This window comes from Triturus cristatus, chromosome 11 (genome assembly GCF_964204655.1).
Source record: "Triturus cristatus chromosome 11, aTriCri1.1, whole genome shotgun sequence".
Lineage (NCBI taxonomy): Eukaryota > Metazoa > Chordata > Amphibia > Caudata > Salamandridae > Triturus > Triturus cristatus.
Genome location: NC_140594.1, coordinates 112,339,716 through 112,362,965, shown reverse-complemented (window position 1 = coordinate 112,362,965; position 23,250 = coordinate 112,339,716). Strand labels below are relative to the sequence as shown.

Genomic DNA, 23,250 nt, shown 5'->3' with positions numbered 1-23,250 from the left:
AGATGACCGCCCAGGCATGTTTCCTTCTGGACAGTGTTGCCCTATCTGAGTGAAAGGACCACAGCCAGACACTTCTCTTAATCACAGATTTTAATGCTGGCTGAGATGGATTTGTTCCCCAGTATTCCTTGACGCCAAGTAGCTGCAAGGAATGGCCTAGGTGGTACCGATATTTTTGGCTAGATTGGCAGGTCAGTATTTCATTCCAAAGTCTAGCCTCCAGGCTACCCTCTCAGGAGTTGCGCAGTCTGTTGCAGAGCTTGATAAACGCGCCGGCCTCGACTCCATGATGGTCTAGTAGGCCGAGTTCAAGTCTAACTTGGGCTGGCGATGAGGATTTTGGCAAGCGCCATGCCCGCTTAAAAATGTTGGTGGTTAATTTATTTAGTGAAATGCTTATTGCGCCCATTGTGATCTCCTGCCCATATGATAGGGAGTTGGTAATCTTGGCCTTCATCACATTTAGCAGTGGAGATAGGCTTGGCCTTAGTAAGTGTTTTGGAAGTTTCACTGAAGCGACCTCTAGTGACAGTGCTTTTGCCCTTACCACCTCTTTTTGCTTTACAAAGGAGCCTCTGGTGTCCAGAAAGATTCCCAGATATTTATAATATGATACAGTTCCATGTTTTTATTATTGAAAAACCATCCTCCACTCTGCTACTTCCGATTCCCAAAAGAAATTGTTTTTGTTTTTGACAAGTTCAGTTCGAGGGAGTTATTTAATGTATAGGGAAGCAGCTGATCGAGCAACCTCTGTATTCCTACTTTTGTGTGGCTTAGTAATACGAGGTCGTCAGCATATTAAAAATTGCTAATTCGGGTGCCGTCTATTTGTGGGGGGTGGGAATTGACATCGTCAAGCATGGGAGATAGATCCGAGATGAACAAGTTAAAGTGGAGTGGAGCCAACACGCATCGTTGTTTAACACTGCTTTTGGTCTGAATCTTCCGTGAGACACGAAATCCTTCTCCCAACTTTATTCTGATACAGGTTTTCGAGTGGAGTTGAATTATGGCTTTTAAGATGGTGGGGGGATGCCCTAGCTCTCTAATATTTGCAATAGCCGGCCCCGTGGCACCCAGTCAAAAGCCGCCTTGAAGTCAACGAAGCCTCAGTGGAGTTGGTTACATTGAACTGCCGCTTTCTCCATCAGAACGGATAGTGCAAGTAAGTCACTGGATGTTCTGGAATTAGCCACAAAGCTGGTCTGGTTAAAGGGGAGGCCCGTTGTTGATTCGGCCCAGGCAGACAGCTCTTCCAATAAAATACTCGCATAGTATTTAGATTCGACATCAAGGAGAGCTATCATTCTGTAGTTTTTGGGGTCATTTCTCTTACCACTTTTATAAATTGGGTGGATAATAGCGCCTTGCCATGACTGGGATGTTGTGGTTAAGCCTTCAGTATATAAACAAGGGGGCCAAATGTTCTGACCACAGGTCTACGTCCGATTTGAACAGGGCCTGGGAAGACCGTTAGAGCCAGGAGCTCCTTCTGACCTAGCTTTCCTGATCGTACGAACAATGTCATTTCTTAAAGCTTCTGGTGTTAACGCGTTCTCCATCATAGGATCTTCACTTTTCTCCTTTCCGTCAACTTTTGTTGCGCCCAAAACGTAAATGACTGAGTTAATGGGCCCGGGCATACCGGTGCATTTGACTTCAGAAAGTGATGATTCCGAATCAGTTGATGGAAGGGAGCTGAAGTGACCGTCCATTTTTGTATGTTTTTGTATGTTCGCTGAAGTGTTTAGTTAAATAGTTAAATCCATTCTTCTGCACTTATATTTGCACTACCATTCCCGCTTCCACCTAGAGGGCCCCTGTTCACTAGAGATTAAAATAACTTTGCGTCGGAAGGGGCGGAGCTTGGCTAGCGGCGCGAATGGCGGCTTGAGCCTCGAGCTCCGCAACACAGAGCTAACTATCCTTTATTTATCCTCCCCTGCACCGTGCATAGGCAGCTGGAAGGAGCGGCCGTGAGTGCCCAACACAGCTGTGCCCCGTTGGGAGCGAGTTCGGAGGAGAGACGAGCGCTCGCCGCCTGCGGAGCGGTCCCGGCGGGAGAGGCGTTGCAGGCCACAGATCCCCGAGCTGCAGTGTGCAGTGAGCCCGGCGACGTCGCTGTGCGTGCGGCGTCGCGCACAGCCAGCGGTGGAGCGAACGGTACGCAGCGCCAGGACGGGCGGAGAACTTGCTGCTGGAAGCCTCGGAAGCCGGGGGAGCTGAGCGCCGAGGGGACTCGGATCCGGATGGTGAGAACAGAGTGAGGTCCCGGAAGAACGTGTTCGGAGCTGTGGAGGGTGAGGACGCCCTGGGAGTGTGGTCTGAGCCGTTCGAGGGGAGAGCGGCGGCGGCCCCCCCCCCTTTGGAGGGAGTCAGCGGACTGTGTCTGTGATTGCCGAAGCTGGGGGGCGCGGCTGAGGCTTGTGCGGGTGGTGCCCTGTGTGTACGCTTCCGCACGACCGGGACTGTGAGCCCCGGTGTACGGCCCTGGGGAGCGAGTGCCGGCTCAAGCTCGGAAACGACGGTATCTGCGGAGGGTGCGGTCAGCTGAAGAAGCGCCTTTCTGGGACCGGGGAGTCAGTGGAGGCGACATCCGGGAGGCCAGCAGTGCCGGCTCTCTGGGAGGAGGACACCCGACACGTCCCCCGGTGCCACCTGGTTGATTGAGCTCCCAATAGGGAGAAGCTTGGGACTACAGCGAGCGAGGGCAGTGGGGCCATACTAGAATTCCGTGCGCCGGGCCCCAGCTCGGCGCGGACCATAGCCCCGAACCTCCATTCCCCTGGACGCTGATTGAATTGGGGACAGCGGTGTCACAGCACGCACTCACAACAGCGCAGGACGCTCTCCCTTGGAGGCGCTTCAGCTTGGGCGGCGCTTCGGACCAGGCCGCGGAGGGGGGCGAGGGGCGGCCCCCCCGGGAGGATCGAGGTGAGGAGGCGCTGGGACGCCGGCGGCGGCGGTGTGGCTGGTCTGGTCTAAGCCGGGGGCGGGATCTCGCACGGATAGAGAAAGGAGGAGCCTTACGGCGCCCTCCCAGCCCTGAGAGAGAGGCGTTGGGACCAGTGACGGACGCGGCGCAATGGGCAAGTCAGACAGAACGCAGGCGAAGCTATCGTTTGAACAGAAGCGCACAAAGCCCCAGGATGCGGGAGAAGGAACGGCGAGCGGTGGAGGGCCTGCCCTGTCAGAAGACACCCAGGACATTAAGAGTCTGCTGCTCTCGATGGAGAAGGGCCTTCAGTCAGGCATCACTTCCCTGGGGGCAAAAATCGACGCGCTCTCCTATCGCATGGACCGCATGGGGGAGCGCCTTGATAAACATGCGGAGCGATTGGACAATACCGAGGAGCGGCTGGTGGGGGTGGAGGAAGCGCAGACCTCGATAGACTCGGAGCAGAAGGCGCTGGGGCGACTTATGCAGGTACTGCAGGACAAAACCGAAGACTTGGAGGCTCGTGCACGACGCTGCAACTTGCGCATCATGGGGGCCTCCCAGAGACGACGCCGATGGGCAACATGGAGCTGTTTGTTGAAAAACTACTAAGGGATCTGATCGGTCCAGACACCTTTTCCCCTATGTTTGTTGTGGAGAGAGCGCACAGATCCCTGGGGCCACGGCCGGTGCCGGGGGCGCCGCCGCGGCCAATAATTGCCAAACTCTTGAACTATAGGGACCGGGATGCTGCCCTACGAGTGGCTCGGGAAAAACAGACGCTCAAGTATGAAGGGTCGTCCATCTCGTTGTATCCGGACTTCACCATCAGGGTCCAGGAGGCCCGACGGCAGTTCATCCCGGCCAAAAGGCAGCTGCGGGAGCTCGGCTTAGACTACGCAATGTTGTACCCTGCGAAACTGCGTGTCAACAGGCAAGGAAAAACGCACATTTTTCTTGATCCCAAGGCCCTGCAGAAAGCCCTGAAGGATTGGGGAAGGGAGAAAAAGACCAGCCCTGAGAGGAGCTTGAGCGGAGAGGGCTCGGGTAGCTCCTTGGAACAGCAGGATTAGACACATGCGCATGCTGGGACGGCACTGGACACGCGCTAGGTCACAGAGATGCACCACGAGGAGGCAGCCAGTAAGAGAGACACAAGGGCGGAGTGGGCTGGACTAGCCTGTTTGACATTGATCTGGGGCCTAAGGCCTACAAGGCGCAGCGAGGGGCTGGGGGGGCCATATGAGGGACGATAACATACCAAGTATGGAGAGCCCCAGGCCTTGAACGGATGCTCTGTGGCACGGTTGGCGGTGCGCCGGTGCTATCTGGAACTGCAGGCCTGGGCCGCTGACGGTGATGGGGAGCGAACACTACCTGCCTACTAACTACTGCTAATGGCACAGCCGGGGAAGAAATTACTGCTCTGTGTGCGGAGGGGAGGGCTGGCCCTTGAGTTGACTCTGTTTGATACTTTTGTACGGAGCTACCTCCGTCTCCGAGTGCACGACACACTTTTGACAGGGTTTGAGGTTACTGGGTGGGGGGAGGGTTTTAGTGGGTTACCTCTACATGAGGTCCAGCATGGCGAAGTTGGGGGAGGTCAGCTGTGGGAGGGTGGGAGGGATGGGGAGTTTGTTGTTTGATTCTAGGCAAGTCCGACAGATTGGGTGGAGAGGGGCGACATACTCCGAGAGCAGTTTAGCGATTCTGAGTGCGGGGTTACTGCCTCGTGTCTGGGACGATAATGGCTAGACCCGCGGCCCGGCAGGGGCGGCCCTGCCCCCTGCGAGTAGTGACCTGGAATGTCAGGGGATTGAATGACCATCGTAAACTGCGGAAGGTACTGCAGTACCTTCACAGACATGGCGTAGATGTAGCCTTCTTACAGGAGACGCACCTTCCCAACCACAGCCCCATGTTACGCACTGGTGGGCTGCGGGGAAACGTACATGCGGCTGGGTTCACAACGCACGCCAGGGGGGTACTCACTTGGTTCAACCCTAAGTCTGAATCCGCGGTGCAACTGATGGCCTTGGACGGTGGGGGCAGATATGTTCTCTCTCGCTATCAGGGCAAAGGATTGGACTTATTGTTAGTTAATGCCTATGGTCCGAACTTTGATTGCCCTGACTTTTATGGTAAATTGGCTGACACAATTAGGAGCTGTGGGGATTCCCAGATTTTGTGGGGAGGGGATTTCAATGTAGTGCTGGACCCTCGACTGGATAGATCGGGGGGTGCAGTTAGAGCGCCGGCGGCTGCAGCTCTAAGGTTGCGCAGGGAAATGATTCGACTCGATCTGGCTGACGTATGGAGAGCGCTAAACCCTGGAGCGGGGGGCTTCACGCACTACTCGGCCTGCCACAATCTGCATACACGCATAGACTACTGGCTTGCGTCGGCGGCGCTCCTCCAGCGGGTGGGCTTGTGTCAGGTTCTCCCGCGTACTTTGTCTGACCATTCCCCGATTTTATTGTCTGTTGATACGCCTAAGAAATCCATCCCGCCGTTCACGTGGCGGTTCCCTCCCTACTCGCTGCTCGACCTCTTGTTCAAGGAGGAGCTGGCAGAAGCAATTGACACATTTTTTAGCACAAACATGGGCTCAGTTGACAGCTTCCAGACGGTTTGGGAAGCGTTTAAGGTATACATTAGAGGGGTTGCCATGGCTAAGCATTCTGGGGTTTTGAGGGACATACGTCGGAGACTTGCAGATTTGGAACGTAGACTGGGCGAAGTGGAGGCCAAGCTAGTGGAGGGAGGGGGAGGCGAAACCACGGAGGAGCTGAAGGCGTTACTGGAAGAGTACCACGAGTCCGCTGACGCGGAGGTCAAGCACCTGGGGAAGTACGCAACGGCTCGAGTGTACGGGGAGGGTGAGAGATCAGGCTCGGTCCTGGCGAGGTTGCTGAAGGCCAGGAGGTGTAAACTACACATAACCCAGATCAGATCAGATGGTGGGGAGCTTCTAACTGAAGAGGAGGAGATTGCAGTACGCTTCCGATCGTATTACGAGACGTTGTACGCCTCTCGGCAGGCGGGGATGGAGGACGAAATAAGTGAATACTTACACCATATACGAGTCCCCTTTCTCTCCAACGCCCGTAGGGAATTTTTGGCCCTCCCCATACAGAGGGATGAAATACTAGAAGCCCTGGCGGGCATGCGTGCGAACAGCGCGCCTGGGGCGGATGGCCTCACGGCCGACTTTTATAAAAATTATGTGGACCTTCTCCTGCCGCATCTTTCGCAGCTGTTTGACGATATGTGCGAAACGGGTAGTATGCCAAAGTCAATGAGTGAGGCCATATTGGTGGCTATCCCTAAGCCAGGGAAGCCGCCAGAAGAGTGTAGTTCATATAGACCCCTGTCGTTGCTCAACGTCGACACTAAGATATATGCGAAAATACTGGCCACATGATTGGCGTTGCTAACGCCTGAACTGGTGGCGCCGGAGCAGGCGGGCTTCATGCCTGGCAGGAATTTGACCTACAACCTGCGGACGGTGTTTGGAACCATGCAGCATGTCAGGAGGGACACCAAGGCACTCGCGGTGTTTCTAGATATGGAGAAGGCGTTTGATTCGGTAGAGTGGCCGTTCATGAGGCAGGTGTTAAGTAAAATGGGCCTGGGCTGTCTGCGAATGATGGGGGTCCTGTACAGCGCCCCAAGCGCAAGGATACGGCTGGGGAACAGAGTCACGGACGCTATACGGATATCTAGGGGCACTCGGCAGGGCTGCCCCCTGTCGCCGATTCTGTATGCGCTGGTGGCCTGCGCTCTCCGGGAATACCATGGTCTGAGGGGGGTGAGCTTCCCCACCTACAGAATTGTGGTTTCTACTTATGCGGACGATACTCTCCTTTATGTGCGGGACCCAGAGAATAATTTGGCGCCGGTGCTGCGCGAGGTGGTGCACTTTGGTGCCCTCTCGGGCCTGAGAGTCAATTGGAGCAAGTCCATTGCCTTTCCACTCACTCCGACCACGTCCCCCTTTGAGATGGACTACCCACTACAATGGACGGAGGACGCGGTCCGATACCTGGGAATCAGACTACATACTGACCCACACATATTGATGAGGGAGAATTATGGTAGGGCGGTGGCTAAACTCGAAGACGACGTCGACATCTGGATCGGCCTCCCACTTTCCTTGATAGGCAGGATTGCGATCATGAAGATGGTGGTCCTGCCTCGCTTCTTGTTCCTGTTTGTCAATATTCCGATGGTGCTACCACGGGTATTTTTCGAAAGGCTGCGCCGGTCGCTACTGAAGTTGGCATGGGCGGGTAAGCAGGCCCGAGTTAGCTGGCAAGTGCTGACCCTACCCTATCATATGGGGGGTCTCGGCGCGCCCGACTTGGAACTATACTACCGGGTGGCTCAGGGAGCACAAGCGCACAGCTGGATACACGGAGAGGCTACGGTACCATACCTAATTCTGGAACGATTGTTTGCTGACCCCCTCCCGCTTCCGGCGACCCTATTTGAACCGCCGGTCCGACGGACGGGCTACCTTGACTCCCTCAACTCCACGAGACATGCCTGGGATAGTATACTCAGACACCAGGCCGGCGCATTACTCTATTCGCCCTCCATGCCAGTGGAATGGGCGCAATGGCTATCCCCGTGCAGAGACGAGGGGGTGGTGCGAGCGCTTAAGGTGCTCAAATTGCAGGTAATGGGAGATCTGTTTGTCGATGGCATCGTGCGGTCGTGGGATGGAGTGGCGGAGGGGGGGGGACGCTCCATCGCAGCTGCACCGCTTCCAGTTCCACAGAGTGAGGGCAGCGCTGCGAAAGCAACTGGGGGATGATATGGCGGAGCCCCCGGAGGTCCTGGAACTGACATATGTGCTAAACCATAAGTGCCCCCGGCACTTAATATCGCGCCTTTATAAGATAGCTATGGAGCAGCGGATACACCGATACCCCAAGGCCAGGCTGGCCTGGCAACAGGACCTAGGGTCGGCAATAGATGACGATATGTGGCGGTACTGCTGTGCGGGCACCCGACGGATATCGTTGCACGGGAGGCACAAATTGCTCCATTTCAAGTACCTGAACAGAGTATACTTCACGCCGGAAAGGTTACATCGCTACGGTCTGCGGGAGAATGCAGTGTGTGACAGGTGCGGGAATGATGGGGCGGGATTTCTGCATCTGGCATGGGAGTGCCCGGGGGTGTACGGGTTCTGGCAGGCCATATTCCGCAAACTCAGTGAGATACTGGAGATCGAGCTGACCCCCGTGCCGGAGGTGGCCCTACTGGGCTATTCCAAGAAACTGCCACGATCTGTCCGAAAAATGGTGGACATGGGTCTGTTAATAGCTAGGAAAGGGGTGGCAATGTGCTGGATGAGAGGACCACTACCCACTGTGGAACAATGGGCTTGAGATGTACTGTATTGCTGTACGCAAACCGAGGTGTATAGTGAGCTGCTACCGCCGCGCAGTAGGCCGAAATGTTTTTGGGGGTTGTACACAGAGCGCCTCAAGGGACAGAGGGGGGATCTGGAGGGGGAGGCGGAGACGGGAGCTGGTCGGGAACGGGGAGACGGAGGGTCTAGGGACCAAGTGGGGGGCGTGTGCTGATCCAGGGTACACCGCGCACTTTGATGGAAATCGGGGAGTTCGCTACTAGGGAGGGTCTGATCGGATGCCTAGAAGAGGGGAAGTTGGGGGGGTGGGGGTGGGAGTTTGGGCTGTTTGATTAAAGGAATAAAAGATGCAAGAATACTGTGACTCCTCTGTGGGGGAGAGCAAATAGGTTGTGGCACACCGCCGCACTGCTGAGGCTGCATGCTGACTGGACTAACTCGGGGTACAGCGATGCCCGACCTCCGTGATGTGGGATAAGCTACTGGATTTACGTGACGGTGTGTGGGAGAACAGCCGGCCTCAGGGTTGTAGGCGCAGTCTGTTGTAAGTTGACATGTGCTATTTGGTAATAAAGACAGTTAAAAAAAAAACTTTGCGTCGGAATTCTTGCTTGCGTGGACCAACTTCGGCCAAAACTGATCGGACTTAGTTTGTTTGTCACTGTGTATGGGTGATTTGAAAGCTTTTTGTGCTTGCTTATAGTTGTTAAATAAGTTTGTGTTTCCTGGGCGTTTCCTAGCCAGGCGTATGGCCAAATTTCTTTGTGATTTTAACTTTTTTGTCGCTAGTGAGATGCAAGGTTGTGTTGTGTGCTGCCGGGTACAACTCGTTGATGGAAATTCATTGATTAATCGATTTACGAGTACTTCCCATCCCTCGATAATAGCAGCTTCATTTTCGGTCAGTAAGCTTAATAAGAATCTACATTTTTCCGTTATGGAGAAGACAGCGCTGGACAACCATTTCATCCTCCGAGTGGCAACTTGATAGCGTGTGTGCAATTGCCTCTTGGAGGGGAATATTGGATGATAGCGTTATTATTTGAGGTTGGCGGTCGCTCTCCCCTTGCCGTGCGATGTAATAGCTCTCGATCAAGGGGAGAATTTCGCTGCTGCCTAATGTAAAATCCAAGTATGAATTAGTTTGACCATTGGTTCTGGTCCAGGCGGGGGGTGTGTCTGTGGGGGAGCGCCCATTCAGTACAATGGAGCCCAGTCTGCTAAACTGAAGAACTTTATATTCGCCCAGTTTTATGGGTCTGTATCCTGCGGGTGTTGATTGTGAGGCGAGGTGCGGGGGAACCGCTGGAAAAGCAATCCCGAGGTCATCTAACGAGTTATAGAAAAGATTTGTATTAACATTTCCAGAAATTAAGCAGGGTATGCTACCATAGTCATTTAATATGTTGCAGATGATTTCGGTCAGACGATCCAGTTTGGTTTTTTTCTCAATGGTGCATGGAGAGATGTAAACGTTGAGTAGGAGTAACTGGCTGTCATAAGTGGAACTTCCAACCACAATGCTGGCGATCCAGTCAGCTGCAAATTTTAGCTGTTTAATGCTTGGTGACAGGTTAGAAGTGACATAAATCGAAAGGCCACCACGCAGTCTGCCGAACTTACACTGCCTTGTGGCGGGAGACATGAATTCCAGGTAGCCTTCAATGGGGATGCCAGTTCCTACCCATGTTTCCTGAAGTAGTATAATGTTGTGTTTTTTTTTTTAAAACAAGTGTGTCTGAAGATTGGGATTTCGTCAGATCTGTTAATGTTCTAGGAACATATTGTTACTCCGTGATTAGTATTATTTCAGTCGTTCCGACTCCCGGATAGCGCTGCTGGCAGCCATGACCAGTCTGCTCTTTGTGTGACTGGCTGGTCAACTCTTTGCTCGATATTGCCGACTGAAGAGCGGCTTCTGGCTGATTTTAGTACCGAGAAGGGAACAGAGGTTATACCGGAAGAATGAGCCTGGGAAGTTGCAAGTATGGATGGATAACGGGGAACACGGGGTTGTTATGATTATGCTCCAGTTTTTTTATTGATCTGCCTTTAATTGGACCAGCTCCCATATGGCAGAAGATGCTAATGTGATTAAGGTTGATTCTCCTATTTGAGTACCATTGCAAAGTTTGAATTTGATGGCAATTATGTCTTTTGATTCCAGAGAGCATAGCTCCTGGCTCGATTTGAAGAGTCTGAGAATGTTCCCGCGACTTAAGATGTCACGCGGGCCTTGGGAGACGTATTCTGGAGTTAACAGCAATTTGGTTTCAATGCTGTCGATGGATGGTTTGTACGCTTCCTCTGTTGTTGGTGACTCAGATGGCTTAAGGTTTACGTCTAATGACTGATGAGGAATAGATGCAGGGAGCGAGAGAGGAGCTTGCTCACAGAAGTGGTCAGTTGCTAATGAGGTGTGGCCTGTTTTGCGCGAGTATGCCAAAAGGCGTTGGCTAGATGGAATTGACGAATGTAGTCCGACGGGGCCTTTACTGTAGTTGACTGTATATTGCATGCCTGGTCTGTTGTTCCCCACTTGGACTGGGGGAAAGGCTCTGGTGGCAGGAGATGACTTTTGAGGAGACGTGATCATGGCCGACATGTTGACAATCGGCGGTTCCTCCGTAATTTGAACATGACTGTTTCCGAGAGGTGTTTGCTCGGTTGGGTGCAAAGAGTGCCTTGAGACTTGAGGCTGTACTGCTGCTGGTGAAAAATTTGGCTTTGAAGAAGCTCTTTGAGGCGTTAAAGTCTGAGCTACTAATGACGAACTGGTAGTAGCACTGGGTACTGTGAGCGGGCCCCGTGGTGTTGCGGGTTTGTTTTTTGATAAATAACTCTTAATTGTATTTGTTGTTTCGGCTGTTAACCTATTTCGGAATATCCGAAGTCTTTTTTTTCCCGTTTGGACAGCCGATGGATGTGTTGTTGATGAGATGTTACGTTAGTAGTTAGAATGGAATCCGCTTGTTCCTTGATTGTTGGGGAGAAGGCTCTGTTTTGATCGAGCTAGGGGTCGGACCCGAAGCCTCGCCCAGAGAGATTGCCTGAGATGAAGGGGCAGGATGCCAGGATGATTGTAACTTCTTGATTTCTGTTAATACTGACGAGAGGATTTGGGGTAGTGATGATAGGGAATCAATAATGGGCGAACAGCAACATACTGATTGAACTAGTTTAACTTGAGATTGGGCTTTTGTTATCAGTGAGTTAAACTCTTCCAATTTGTGATCAATCCCGGCGGTGTACACAGCGAGAGTGTTTAAAAGATCCACCTGCAGGTCCATTTTGTCTGAGTGGTAGGTCAGTGCTGACACCGTAGATTGAAGCGTTTGGAGAAGTTGTGACCAGAGCACATTTAAATCGAGCGATGGGAGTCTTTCCTGGTCTGCGGACCTTTTTAGTTCGTTGGTGAAAAAAGACAGATCAAGAGAGGTATTGATCTTGATGCTGGGGTCCCCATCTGAATGAGCCTTTTGATGGCACTGATTGCCCGTGGTTAATGAACTTATTGAGGACGGCATTATAAAGTTACTTGACTAGGAGCTTTCCGAAGACACAGCGACTGGAATGAGAATTTTGGAGCTCCCTGCTAAGTGGCCCATAGAAAATGGGGACTTGAGTGCCAAGAGAGAGAACTGACTAGAATTCTGAAAAGGCTGAGGAGTTGCCAAGGGGACCTCGCTTGCAGTAAAAGTTAATGGAGGGGCTGATGCCACGGAAGAGTTGGCATCTTGTGAGATGATGGAAAACTGGTCGGGGTCTGGGACAGCAAGAGGGCGTCGGGGACTTCTTTTGGATGACGTTCAGACCTCGTTGAGAAGCCTGATAACGATGTGCTGGTGCCTGACCTACCAGCGGCCGCGTGGATCAACGCTGAACCAGTATTTGATGCGGAACTAAGACTGGGGTGGTTAAAGAAAAAGTCGGAGGCGTGTTGAGTGAACTTGATCTTGGCTTTGGAGCGGTGACGGAGCTCCTAAAATAGTCCCTCAATGACACCTTTTTTAATGAGGATGTTCCAGTCACTGAAGGTCCTGAGGCTGACTCTTCGTAGGTAAGATTTGCCTGATGTTTACCAGTGCCCCGTGCAGCTTGTTGAGCACAGGTTCCTGGGGGGGATAGGGAATGGATTGAAGGTTGCTGGTCCTGTGGCTTGTGCCCAAAAACTGGACCAGATTGTGAAGTCGCAGGTTTTAGTGATGGAGTTGGGGCCATAGCGGCTGTGCCCAAAGATACGTGGGCGACCCTTGTCTTTGGATTTTTTTAGGGAGGTTTAGCAGGGGCTTTTCTGACTCTGCCAGATCTCATCGTTGGAAATTATTGCTAATTAAGAGTGCCGTCTGCTGTTTCCTGTTGAATGTGCTATTAGATGGTGAGAAGACAACGGGGGGCGAGGGGGAGCTTCAAACTGTCCGTACTGTCCTGGCCCTTGTCCTGGCCCTGAACCTTTTGCTTCTTTGTTAATGGTTTCTGAGTTCTCTGATCAGTTTGACTCTGAGGTACCCTGGCTCGACACTCAGCATCAATAAGGCGATGGGGAGAAAAGGGTGGCAGCTGTAAGCAGTGGGCAGTAGACAGGGGATGGTGGGCAGGTGGAGAGGGAGGTAAGGAGGGAGGGGGGTGGAGAAACACAGGAGCCTCCGTGCCCTCCGAAGCCCCTCCCCTCTATACAACCTGGAATGCTCACCCGGGGGTCCGAGGTTCTGTTGCTCCCGGCTCCTCTCGTGGCGAGCTGAACAATCAGCTTAGCCCCAGCTCTGCGGATTGCTGAGGTGGCGACGACGAGATACTGGGGAGGCAAGCTGCAATGGGCTGTAATGAGCGGGGGGCAAGCGGGGCACTCGGGGCGGGATCGCAGGCTGCACCTGATCTAAACAGGCCGCCTCTAAAAAGCTGCCGAGGGCACTCACTGCGGCTTGCCGTAGGGGGGTCTGGCAGAGGTGGGGCTCTTATGGTGGAGCCCGTTAAGCAGGCCGAATTGCCACTGAACGTGGCTGAGCACGGCACGTCTGCACGAGCGGGACATGGGTTGCGGCTCGCCTCTCTCCTCTGTCGCTGATCGCCGGTCGCCTATCTGTCTCACGTGTACTCCCATATATATCAAACTGCTGTATACATTCTTTAGTAACTGCTTTTTAGTTAAGCCTTTTAAAGCACTCTTCTAATACTTTTATTGTTAAGGCAAGTTGAGCGCGGAAGGAATCACCATGTTTTATCACCATATTCAAGACATGGGTTTATCAGCTTAAATGCCTTCAATATTGGAGAATATTAGAACAAGTAGATGGCCTGCCCAGGCCAGGGATTTAGTTCATCACAGATCAGTTTAAATTTATAGAGACTGAGCATTTCATTAAACTAGGCTGCTTGCATCGAGGTAGTATTCAGTCATAAATTCAAGTAACTAAATAGCATAATATTTTTTTTTACAGAGTCATAATAAACAAAGTTCTTCATAAAAATGATTTAATGAAGCTGGGGATGCTCCATGTGGGTGGTACGCTAGAAATAAAAATAATTGTTCAGTCTGCATAGATGGAACCAAATCGTCAGTTTAAACAATTAAGTATTTTTAGGTGGGCAGAATCACAAATAGATTGCCGTAACACCACCTCCATGCTTATTTTCCCTGTCCACTTGTATAGATTTATAAGTATGTACTGTTTAAGTGAATATTTCCAAACCTTTGAGAGAGAGTCACATGTAAGTGATGTGTTTCAGTGTTGCAAGGTATTTGTGCAAGTGCAAAGATGCTGACTTTAATTGTGAGCATAACTATGTTATATTCGATTGCAGATCTTCAATATCAACTCATTATGAACGAAAAGCTGTCAGAGAAAGGTACTGTATGCCTATGTAATGTTTTCCCTGATGATGCTGGTAGGTTATAGCAACCCTGGTCTATTTGCACATGTTCCTCCAAGCGCTGTCAACCTCTAGATGCCAGTGTACCAGTCCGGTGTAGAGCCCACTCTTTTACTTTATCCAGGTAAGTTTTGTTTTTCTGGTTGTATGATGGATATCATTAAAAGTGCTGGGGGTGATGAGGTTTGAATTGCTTCTTGGCACTTGCAGAATGTGGAATGGAGATTATTTTTGTTTTTTAATAAATGATTTTTATTGATTTTGACAAAACAACGTCCAGAGCATTTGCATAATAATCCGGGTATACTATCGACAATACATATTAGCAAGAAATCGAATGGCTTAGGTAGGGGGAGAAGGAAACTCATAATCAATTAGCATTTCCATGGCTGCCGGGCTGGGCGGCTCACTGCTTCACTCCGCAGTGCCGCACAACCAAACATGGGCAATTTACAACAGCATTTTCGAAAGGAGAACCAGGCATTGCTCCGCATAGCCAGTCCTGATATATACTGCATAACTCTGAATAAGACAGTATGAATTCGAACACAAATAAATCCAACACACGAAAAAAGAAACAGAGGAAAAAGAAAAAAAAAAAGTTCCCAAGTCACCTGGATAAGAGAACTAAAGCCGAGCTCTACATATAAAGCTCAGTACAACCACTGTTGCTGGTCTGGTGCGATAGATAATGACGTGGATATACTCTTGGGGACATGATGGGATGAGTACTGTCGTGTCGTGCACCTCGGGAGGAAACATAGGAATAAATGGAGGAGGAGGAGGAGGGGGGAAAGTGGATACGCCGGGGCTGCAGAGGCAACAGAGAGGACATGGAGGCCAATGGGAAGTGACCAACCTCGCATCCCCACGAATGCGGGAGAGAATTCAGGGGGGAGGAACGCCCGTAGCAGCCCTAGCCTCAATCACCTTTAAGAAATCCTGCCATTGCACAGGAGTCTGCCACGTGGGGAGCGGTGCCCGCGCCTCAGCCTCGCGCTGATTTATGCATTCAGAGACCAATGCCCTCCGCAGATCCAGCAGCCACACAGCCAACCCGGGACTCGCCTGCGCCTTCCAGGCCATAGCAATCCTCCGTTTAGCCAGACCCAGAGCGAGATCCAGAAATGTATTCACACTCTTGCGAGTTGAGTTATGTCTTGTTACTCCCAATAGGAAGTGGAGGGGTTCCACCTCCACCCGCACATCCGTCGCAGCTGTAAACACAGCAGCCAGCTGTAGCCAGAATACGCGAATGATGGTGCAAGTCCAGACCATGTGAGTGAAAGCAGCTTCCTGATGTCCGCATCTAGGACAGACATCCATGGCAGTAGGGTACATGCGTGCCAGTCTGTGTGGGGTGAGATATGTATGGTGAAGGTAGTTAAATTGAGTGTATTTCACCCTGGCGTTAGTCAAGATACTTTTGGGGTGGGCAAGACATTGTTGCCATTGTTTATCCAACAGGGTAATGGACAGTTTGCCGTCCCAATACGCTTGCAGTGTAAGCAATGCAGAGGGATCGTCCAGTCTAATGGAGATGTATATGGCTGTTATGGCATGACACCCACGGCCATGCGTAAGCAGAGTGTGCAGTAAGTGGGAAATACCAGGTTCCGCCCCGTCAGCATCCCAGGACTGCAAGGACAGGTGAGTCAGTAGGGCATGCAGTAAAAAGGAGCCCTGTGGCACTCCGTACGAATCCACTAGGCCCTCAAACGTCAACAACTGCAAGTCGGCAAACATATCTCCCCATATGTCCAGCCCACTCTCCCTCCACGCCCCCAGCTCCGGGCATCCATGGCATGTATACGTTCCAGGGAGTAACTCCAAGGGTAGACTAGGAGCGTAAGGCGGTGGTCGGCCCTTGGGCGTTACATACCTAACCCAGTGCCGTCGGGCTGCAGTCATCAACAGATTGCCCTGTCGCCGCTGGGTCGGCGTAGCCGTTCCCGAGAGCCACTCCAGGAGCGTTATCCCATCTCACGGCGCCAGTGATCAACTCAGTGAGGTTGCTCTTGGCGAGCCACCGCATTGGCCACTGTAGTTGTGCCGCTGCGTAGTACCACTCGTAATTTGGCGCGGCCAGGCCGCCGTCTGACAGCAGCAAGTATAATTTATGGATGGCCACCCGAGCCCGTGAAGTACCCCATATCATCGACACAAGCAAGGACTCCAGGTCTCGGAAGAGTTTCCAGGGCAAGCGATACGGGAGTACGCAGAAAAAATATAGGAGACGGGGAAGGACTAACATCTTGGATATTGCTACCCGGCCCATTGGAGACAAAGGGAGGCCTTTCCAAAACGGTAGGGTCTTGCGTGCTCGGGTGATAGCTCGGCCCAGGTTCCCGTCGATCGTGTCCGATCACAAGTGATAAACCTGTACCTCCAAGTATTCAAAGGTGTCAATCACCACCTCAGTGGAGTAAGCGGCGCCAGCTGTCTTTGCGTTGGTGTCATAGGTGTCATAGGGAACACCACCGATTTTTCCCAGTTAACCTGGAGTCCAGATACGCCCGCGTGATCGTTTAAAAGGGTCATGATGGCATGTGGGGTCTCGGCCTCGCCGCGGAGGTAAATCAGTGCGTCATCGGCGTACAACAAGACAATGTGCCATCGCTGATCAACCCATATACCCAAATCCGTCACCCGCAACCGTAACTGACACTCTAACGGCTCCATGGCTAGAGCAAAGAGGATCGGCGACAGGGGGCAGCCCTGTCGTGTCCCCCTCGCTATGGTCAGAAGTGGTGAATAAGTGCGGCCTGTTTTTACCCTAGCCTGTGGCTCGCGGTATAATAGTCTTATCCATCGCAAGAAATGGGGACCCATGCCAAACCCTGCCAGGGTCGCCTCAAGGTAAGCCCAGCTTAAGGTGTCAAACGCCTTTTCTATGTCAAGCGAGGCGATCCAAGGCCATTCCTTCCCACACCGCGCCCACTCTAGGAGCGTGAATAACCGCCGCAGATTCAACCCTGTACTGTGGCCTGGAATTAAACCATTCTGGTCCTCATGGACCAGTAGAGGGACAGTAACAAGTAGTCGGTTAGCTAGTAATTTCCCCAGGATCTTATAATCGACGTTTAGCATCGAAAAGGGACGATAAGTGGCCATGAGAAGGGGGTCTCTGCCTGGTTTTGGTAAGATAACCAGTGTCGACTCTCTCATGTTGGGCGGTAACTCACCCATCTCAAAGGCCTCAGCATACACCCTGGCCAGCCTAGGTGCTAGCTGGGCAGAGAAGGTACGATAGAATTCTGCCGGCAACCCATCCGTCCCTGGCGTCTTGCCCGATGCCAGCTGCTGGATGGCATCCGTGATCTCATCTAGCGCAACGGGCTGTTCCAGGGCGTCCCGGTGGCTGGGGTGATCTGTGGGAGCTGGACTCCCTCCAAGAAATCCTGAATGTGAGCAGGGTCAGGGGGACCGGGGCTGTGTACAACGCGGTGTAGTATTCATAAAAGGAGAGATTGATATCTGCCTGTGTGTTCACTAGGGCCCCAGCAATCGTGTAGATGATAGTAATGGGAGGCTGGGCTGTGTCGGATTGAAGGAGCCACACCAGGAGCTTTCCAGCCTTGTCTCCCTCTCCGTGTCTATGCCCCAAATACATTTTGTAGTCCAAGGCACACAGATCGTCCATCGCGTTCTTATACGCTAATTGAGCCTGGGCGAGAGAGGGGGCGAGCAGGGGGTCGTAATGTGCTGCTCATAACTCTGGATCGTGGACTCGTGGGTGTCTAGCGCTGCAGTCAGGCTCATTACGAGCCCCATACGTGGTCTTAATGGCATGGCCCCTAAGAACAGACTTGAAGGCGTCCCACTCCACCCCCACCGACAAGGCAGTCCCCTCATTCACCTCAAAGTAAGAGGTAATGGACTCCAGTAGGGTGGCCCGGTAGGAGGAATCAGCGAGTGCAGCCCCAGGCAAGCGCCAAGTCGAGATCGCAGGACGTTGAGCACCCCAGGTCAGGTTCAGCTGTAAGGGTGTATGGTCAGAAAGCGCGTGAGCCAAATACCCCACATATACCACACTGTGTAGAGCATTGTCCGAGCAAAACACCATGTCAATCCGTGTATGTAAATCATGCAGTACCGAGTAGTGGGAGTATACGCACGTCCGCTGATATAGCCTGCGCCACACATCATGTATCTGCGTTTGAAGCGCCCATTCCCACATATGGTGTGCCAGTGTAATGGATTGTGCCCCGTGAGAGGCGGGTGGGAGCGGTCCAAGGCAAGATCCCCTACCCCATTAAAATCACCCCCCCAGTATGTGGGAACTGTGGGACCCATAAGTAGTGAGGGTGTGAGTAGTCGCAAGAAGTTGGATTGACCCGAGTTCGGGGCATACAGGGAAACCAGTGTCAGGGGGGAACCATTCTGCACGCCATCCATGGTAGCATAGCGGCCCTGTGGGTCCACCCTGGAGTGTGTGATTTGTAAAGGAGTCCCAGGAGCCACCCAAATAAGCGCCCCCCTGGCGTGGCCCGAGTACGTCGTACCCAGGACCGTGCCCCGCCAGCGCTTGCGGAGTGATGTTAGCGTCTGTGTCGTGAGATGCATCTCCTGTAGCAATACAATCGTGATCTTGTGGCTGAGTAGGTATTGGTACACTTTGTGGCACTTGGCGCATCTCGCTAATCCCCTCACATTCCAGGTCAAAAGGGCATAGTCCCATGAGCCATCTATGTAGGTGCGTGATAGAACTTTGCAGGGATCCCCCCATTACGTGATGACCCACATTCCCATCGAGACTCGCACGGCCCCAGACTACCAGACTCAGACATGTGCCGGCACCAAATCTTGTGAATTGTAGACCTGAAAAGAAAAAAACAGAACCATCAAGAAAACCCCAACTTCCCACCCCAGGCCTGTTTGCCAACGGGCAATGGGCCATTCACACTAAACTGCTGTTCTAATGATGCAACAATCAAAAATACAACAAAAGAAGAGAATTAAATGGATTGCTGTATCAGCTATTTATCACTCGGTGGGGAAGGTGGCGTTAAGTCTTGGCAGAATGTCCATGCCGCCTCCCGTGATTCGTCCTGGTAGTCAACAGGCGTGTGCTAGCCGTCCGGCTTCCACGGTGTAGAACAGGCCCCATGCTTGGCGATTTCAGCCCAGTTCGTCCGCTGTTTGTGGGGTGAGGGCCGTGCCTGCCCTCGCCAACGCCTCAATCTGTGAGTCTGTAAGCTGCAGTGTGCGGTCCATTTGAGTATCGGAGTCCGTGTCTTGTCTGGAGGAAGAGATAGGGGAGCCCAGTTGTTCCACCGTCTTGATAGCTTGTACCCTTTCCCGTGTGACCTGCGTCTTCGTCGGGCGTCGTGATCGATTCCCACCGTGGCCTCCACGTGCTGCCACTAATGTCCACGGTCTCGCAGTTTCCGTCCGCGCCGTTGGAGGGTCATGTGCCATACCCTGTTGGTCGATCCATGCCCAAGCTTCGTCGGGCGTATCACAGAAGACCGTACCCTCCTGGTGACGGATACGCAGGCGTGCCGGGTACTGCAAGGAATACTGTATGTCATAATCTCTCAAGCATTTCTTGACCTCCAGATATGAGGATCGATGACGTTGTACTGTCAAGGTGTAGTCCGGGTATATGTGGACTGTGGCGTTTTCGATCTGCCAGGGGTCCCTGGCCCTGGTGATTTGCAGGGCGTGATCCCTGTCACGGTAATTAAAGAATCTGGCCACCACCGGCCTAGGAGGTGCACCAGGGCGAGGGGGGCCCCCCGAGACCCTGTGAGCCCGCTCGAAGGAGAAGAACTTCGCCATTTTGCCCTGTAGGACCTCACGTGTGAACTAGTCTTCCAGGAAAAGTTTTGTGCTGGGCCCCTCCGCCCACTCGGGAAGACCCACTATCCTCACTATATTGCGGCGTGAGCTCCCTTCCTGATCATTTACGTGGGCCCGAAGGTAGTCCACCTCCTGTTGGAGGGTCCGCAGCTGGCAGCTCATCGGGGTCACTGTGGGCCACAAGGGTGCCAAGGCAGACTCATTTTCGTCGACCCGGCCCTTGAGTTTCTTACGGTCCTCTCGCAGGTACCCCATGTCGATACTGAGGGAGTCGATTTTTGCGCCCAAGGTAGTTTTGATGTCCAGGATCGCCGCTAGGATCTCGTCAAAGCGGTGTGCGTGATCGGCATGGTCCCCCAGACCAGATGTCCGTGGGGGGTCTGTGCACCCGTGTTCCGGGGGCGCTGGGTCCAGCTCCGGAGGTTGCGCCTGTGATCTCTCCGACCTGGGCTTGCCCATTCTGCCACCTCCAAGAGACCACAAGTAGGGTAGGGTTGTGTAGCGGCTCCCGCCGAACGGCCAGGTGCGGCACCCCTGTGGTGGTCCACCCAGGTAGCCGCTGGTCAGGGATGCATGTGCTGTTGTACTCACCGCGCAAGACAGTCCTTGCGGGTCCCAAAGGCTTCCCCTGGCCGCGACAATCCACCGTAGCTGCACTCACTACGGAGCGGGGGTCGCATGAGGTCCACGCTCCGTGAGTTCAGTCGCGCAATCAGAGCGCTCTGTGCATTTTGCAGGGGCCGCAAGGAATGTGGGGGGGAGGGGTGAGGCCCCGGGCATCCACTCACTGCTGTCAGGGTACATCCACCACCTGCCCATCAGGTACACCGGGCCCGCAGCTCTTCCACAATGGTCCCGGCCGCCACTGTTCACCTGACCCAAAATGGCGGTCCCGGGTGCACAGAGTCCAGCAGGTCTCGAGGCACAGAACTCCCAGCCCTCAGTAGTAAAAGGGAAGACGGGCCCGCGTGCCTGGCCCGAGTCGAGGCGCCCCCGCTCCACCGTGAAGCCCAAAGGCCCAGTCGTCCCGGGCAGCTCGATCCAAGATGGCGGCCCGGATCCACAAAGTTCTCGGCGGGTCGGTGGGGGTTACAGATGTCGCCAGCCAGGGCCGTAGGACATGACACATCCAGCATGCAGGTGGGAGGGGGAGATGGGCCAAGCATTGCGCGGACGATTCACGGCCCACACCGAGGCGTCTCCGCTGCTTCACACAGCTCCAGATCTCGGGAGCACCCCCAGTCGCCGGTCAGAGTCCGGAGCTCGTAGGGGCTCAACGCAGCAGCAGCGGGTGCCACATTTCGCGTGGGCTGGCGCTGGTAGAGGCTGGGTACTGGGACAGGGTACTAGTAGGTAGGGGGGCAGGCTGAGAATATCAAATCTGCAGCTTATCTGAAGGTGCACTAAAAGGAAAAGGAAACTGATCAGAGGAAGGGGTGAATTGGAACCAATACCAACCAGGACAAACCATTTCATCAATTATATTAATTTCCAGTTTTGTTCTCTCTGGAGCTAAAACCAACCATGGCAAACCATTTTGTCAATGATGTTGATTTCCAAAGTTGCTCTCTCAGACTATTGCACATGAGGTGATATTGAGAATGGCAGTGTGTTCTTCCAAAGATCACCCACGGAGGTCATCAAACATACATGTCCCCGCTCAAGACTCCAGGCTGAGGCAAGCCGGATGAATATGGAGTGTCCCTACCCATCCCACCACCACTGATCTCGTGGTTCTCAAAATTTTACCCATCACCTACCCATCATCAGATGTCAGAACTAGACAGGAATTGTGTTACTGGTTATGCTCTCAAGTCATAAGAGCACCTGAAAGAATCTCTCCCACCCTGGCTGCACTGGCCCACCTCAGCAAGCACCCAACATTGGCTCTGTTTCAAACACTAGGCTTGGATCAGCTGGGACAGGGCATGCGATGCACACAGTGAGTCTGGCTGGCACATGTGGAACTCTCAGTATCCCTTCCTACTTGCCATATACATCTACTGTTTGTGTCCAGCAGTACCATTACTCGACCATGTTGTCTGTCATGCTTGCTACGAGTGCCCCTGACTCGGAAAAGCAGCTCCCACACAGTGGCCTGCACTTCAGCACATCTTGGCAGTGGCAGCTACTGGAGGTACCATCTCCTTTGTTTGACTCTGTAGCAATGGGCATGTGAGTAGCATCTTAGCTATGCCCAGATCAGCCCTGTACATTCACAGTTGAAGTCACAGATTATATTGCCTTTATGTAGGTGGCTGCAGTTCAGCATGGTTAAAAGTTAGTGGTGTAGATGAGAGTTGCATAGAGTAGAATGTCATAGAATGGCGTGTCGTAGAGTGGAGTGTTGTAAAGTGGAATAGGGTGGAATGACATTGAGAGTAGCGGAGTAAAGTAGAGCAGAGTGGAATGGAGTGGAGTGGTGTAGATTGGTGCACAGTGGAGTGCTGCAGAGTTGAGAGCCGTGCAGTGGAGTGGCGTAGAGTGTTGTGGGGTGGCAGAGTAGAATAGAGTTTTGTGCAGTAGAGTAAAGTGGCGTAGAGTTGAGTGTCATAGAGTGGGGAAGAGTGTCAGAGTGGTGTGGCGTGGAGTAGAGTGTCATACAGTGGAGCAGCATGGAGTGGAGTAGAATGTCGTAGAGTGGAGTGACCTAGAGTGGAGTGGTATAGAGTGGAGTATGTATAGTGTGGAGTATGTATAGTGTGGTAGCTCATTGCCATTATAGACAACACATTTTCAATTAAAATTACCATTACATTGCACAGACACACAGTTTTACTGATAAAATTATACAGCTCTCAAACGATAATATGTGGAAATTAGCGTTGCCTCGTGTACTAATTTGTTTTGATCGTATTCAAATATTTGTTTCCACCACACTTCAGAACTAGAAAAAAAGTGCTCTTCTTTCCTAATTCTAGTAAATTCTGAAATATTTGTACAGTACATTTACTGGCATTTACATTTTGTTGAGCGCTAGAAAAAAATAACATCCTACAGCCTTTCCTTCATCCCCCAGTACACAGCAAGATTGTCACATAAATCCTCTCACTTTGCAGTCAAAGAAAGAAAAGTCAACATCAACCTCCCTGGAAGACCGAGCCAGACATTTGACCTCTGCCTTTGAATGCACAGCAAATATGACAGGATAAAACTGGAATGTAAAGGCCTGTTTATTGCTCATTTACTTCTGATCTCCAGCATGAATATTTTGGGGATGCTTTAGCAACCCCATGGGCGTGGAATTTAG

At 52.4% G+C, this 23,250-nt stretch overlaps 1 protein-coding gene across 9 annotated transcripts in view; it reads left to right on the top strand.

Moving 5' to 3' along the window:
• The window catches only part of LOC146783444 (coiled-coil domain-containing protein 74B-like), a 353,886-nt gene that overhangs the window by 128,667 nt on the left and 201,969 nt on the right, over nucleotides 1-23,250 (top strand). For 7 of the 9 annotated variants that reach the window (XM_085633242.1, XM_085633243.1, XM_085633246.1 and 4 more), the window contains exon 3: nucleotides 14,127-14,171. The exons of the other annotated variants lie outside the window; for them this stretch is intronic. In XM_085633242.1, the coding sequence (XP_085489368.1) occupies nucleotides 14,127-14,171 (45 nt within the window). The remainder of the gene's footprint in view (nucleotides 1-14,126; nucleotides 14,172-23,250) is intronic. 9 annotated transcript variants of the gene reach the window in all.